The 3580-nt window shown below is 50.2% G+C and overlaps 1 protein-coding gene across 1 annotated transcript; it reads left to right on the top strand.

Annotated features, from left to right (window-relative positions):
• The first annotated feature begins 410 nt into the window (after nt 1-410).
• LOC113072963 (uncharacterized) lies at nt 411-2531 on the top strand. Its single transcript, XM_026245837.1, has one exon. It carries the CDS (start codon nt 411-413, stop codon nt 2259-2261), a length of 1851 nt encoding a protein of 616 aa, XP_026101622.1. The 3' UTR covers nt 2262-2531.
• The last annotated feature ends 1049 nt before the right edge of the window (nt 2532-3580 follow it).

Raw genomic sequence — 3580 nt, 5'->3', positions numbered from 1 at the left:
GACCAATTTATTTGGTGTTTTGTTTTCACTGTGCTCTTTCCTATCTTCACCTTTTTGCATGCTGTTGTGATTCTGTTTCTTGCAGTTCACCGAGAGACCCCAAGGAGAACTAAGTAGTAGAGCGACAACCGAGCAGCCGGTGTCACCAGGTGACCCACGAGGCTACCCCCTGTCAAGTCTCTATTTTGGGCCGACCCTAATTGGACCCGCCTCCCTGTCTAACTGTCTGCATCAGTTAGCCAAAATTCTTATAGACGGCACAGCCGTACGATAGCTCGTTAGCGAGAGAACAAACTTGCATTGGCCTCTTTGTGTGTGTGTTGTGCTTCTCTTGTCCGCAGTGAGCCAAGATGTCGCGTGCATCCAGTCCCGCAGTCCCTTGGGATCAGCTAGTGACATGGCTGGAGACGATGACGACCTCCTTCCTGCCAAAGGACACCAGAGAGCTGCAGCACATGAGCCAGAGACAACTGGACACTGAGATGGACCAGCTGATGGCGAACGATCCGACGCAGAGTTACACCCACAAAGAACTCGCCAGGATCACAGGGACCCTAGCTCACCTCCTCATCGCCCAGGCACGGATCAGCGAAAAGAACAACCACGACTTGGAGCAGGAAGCCGCAGTGCTGAGACTTCGAGTGGAGGAAGCCCTACAGCATCAGGCCCACACCCAGAGTCGTCTAGATAAGCTACTTCTCGAGATCCAAGACCAGCATGAGAAAGAGAATACTACAGATCCAGAGCTACAGAAAGAAGTGGAAAGACTTCAAAATGCCCTGGAGAATCTTCGTCTGGACACAGACCAAAGAGAACATTTGGAGAGAGAAACCCGAGAGAGACTCGAGGCAAAGCTCCGACAAGGTGACGCTCTCCTTGAAAGGGCTGAAATCGAACTGAAAGAAAGAGATGCTAAAATTAAGGCCTATGAAAATCACCTGGAAATGGCCCGAGCCGAAATCCACGACCTTACACAGCGCAAAGACTTGCTAATAGATGAACTTGACATGGTTCACAGAGAACTGAAACATTCTTATAGTCTACAACGTGAACAGAAAGAGGAAACACACTCCACAGAGTTTCCCCTGGCCAGTGAACCCCAGCCTCTCAGCCAAGAACTTCGAGCTGAAAAAGGGGGTGAAAACCTGCTTTTCAAAATGTCACCAGCCAGCCTCCACCAACCCCTGTCAGCAGTGGGGGAAGGAAAACCCTTCCAGAAAGTCCGGGTCACCAGCCACGGACACATAACTCCAAAAGAACTGGACAAGCTGGCTAGAAACATCCCTACGTTCAACCCAGATCCTGCAGGAGGCCACGACATTCACGCTTATTTACAAGATATAGACTTTCACTTGCAAACTGTCACCAACGTGACCACTTGGGACAAATTGTACCTGCTCAGAATTACGTCCAGTCGTGAGGTACGCAGTTTCTTAGACCGTCAACCAGAGACTGTCAAAATGGACTACCAGCAACTGCGAAAAGCTTTGGTGCGTGAATTCTCTGATCCAGAATCAGACCAAGGGCTAGTAACCGCAATGGACCTCAAGCAAGGTCGACTTGAAACCCCACCAAATTTCTACAACCGACTGCGACGTGCCTACTTCGGAGCAAGGAATGAACCAGGCATGGAGGAAGACGTCAACTTCCGAACTTTGTTTCTGCGAAACCTCCATCCTACTGTCAGCCACCATTTGGGAGTGTTAGCGTGCCCGCGTAGCATGTCAACGCAACAGTTACGTGATTTAGCACATAAGGCCTACACCAAACAAAAGACTGTGTCAGAAAAGACTGTAAAACACCCAACTATTTGCTCTGTCTCTGAGTCCTATTCAGAGTTGACCCTAGAGGGCGCCCAACAGCACCCCAGTTATACACCCAGCAACCGTGAGTCAAGACCATTCCAAGCCAGCAGAGGGCAGCGCGGTCGCGGTGGTGGTGCCCGTCCAAAGCACCAGAACGACCGCTCCGGAATATCCTGGGACCGGCCTCGCCCCTCCCATAACCAAAAGGGGGGGGCCACCTGGGAAACCGGCCGGAGACCCAGAAATAGCCAACCTCCAGCCTCCAGAACACCAAGCCCAGGGAGGCGGGAGGGGGAACACTCTCGACGTGATGCTTGGAAACTCAAGGCTGAGCCCACATCTAACAAGGAAAGTGCAGCCACATCCGAAGCTGAAGAACTTCTGAGAATACTGAGAGAGTTCCTTCAAAAGAAACCTCACAAGGAGGACAAGAAGGATAAACCAGACACCGCATGACTAAACCTTATGCCTGAAACCAGCACCACTCCCGACGTCTTCACAACTGAATCAAGCACACAGAACACTGTTTTTCAACCACGAACTATTGAACTACCTGTTGCATCAACAAACGATAGCAACACCCACTTAGTCCAGCTGACGTCTGCACCTCCTGACCCAGAAAGCATCATCCCACACACTGAGGTGCCAGAAAGTGCTGTTTTGGTTATCTGTACCCACAACGAAACACACAAAACATACCCTAACTGCTTATCGATCGAAACACAAGCCCCAACACCAAAACTCCTGGGGAACCTGATCGAGAAAGGAGTGGCTCGGAAACTCTACCTAACCATCACCTTAGAAAAGGACATGAGGCTCGAAGCCCTTGTGGACACAGGCTCAGACCTCACGTTGATTTCAGCTCAACTATTTGATAAGCTCAAATTTGAAGCTCAGAGACAGAATCGAACTCTAAATTTTCACACTTGCAAGCTGAATGTGCAGTCATACAGCCAAAATGACATCCAGCTCAGAAATGTAGCTCCCATCCACCTGACAATTGGTCCTATGAGTCTAGTACATCCTATTTATGTCTCTCCAATGAACAATTATTCATTTCTCATCGGGAAAGACCTGCTAGATCGCTTTGAGCCTTTACTGGATTTCAAACAGCTGAAAGTCTGGGCTCAAGTGCGAGAACCTCTTCCCCTCCAGCCACACAGGTCACCGGTGCCAGACGGTCAGGTCACAGAGGTCACGAGAATTCCCACGGTGCCAGACGGTCAGGTCACAGAGGTCACGGGAACCCCAGCAGCCAGCCAGAGGTACCCAGCCTCAACAACGAACCAAGGCTCAAGTTCGATCCTCTGTACCTTCAAGGCCATTAAAGACTCTGATACCTACTGCCCCAAGGTCAAAACCGAACTGCAGCTGCATGATATAAAAACAACGGACAGTATTCTGGCCATGTGGGCAGACAACTCAGCCATTAGTCTCTCACTATACAATGCAATCACTGAGAAGACACCTGACCTCCCTTATGCCAGCAAGCGCACTCGTTTCCCTTTGAACTCACACCCATCCTCAATGGTGTCTGCTAGAGGAATCTGCGCTTTGCATGTGAAATGGAATTACCGGTGCCTGACTCATTATTTCCTGGTCCTTCCGGACCTGCCCCACGATGTTTACATTGGAGCAGACCTCTTGATTCGCCTCAAGGCTCATGTGGACATTTTTAATGAAGTTGTATGGGCCCCATTGACTTTGCAGCCACACGTTTCCATCAACCATGACAACCTCATATCAGGGCAGACCATCCCAGAAGTCTGCACCTT

This window comes from Carassius auratus, unplaced genomic scaffold (genome assembly GCF_003368295.1).
Source record: "Carassius auratus strain Wakin unplaced genomic scaffold, ASM336829v1 scaf_tig00011152, whole genome shotgun sequence".
Lineage (NCBI taxonomy): Eukaryota > Metazoa > Chordata > Actinopteri > Cypriniformes > Cyprinidae > Carassius > Carassius auratus.
This window is presented reverse-complemented; position numbering and strand designations above follow the sequence as displayed.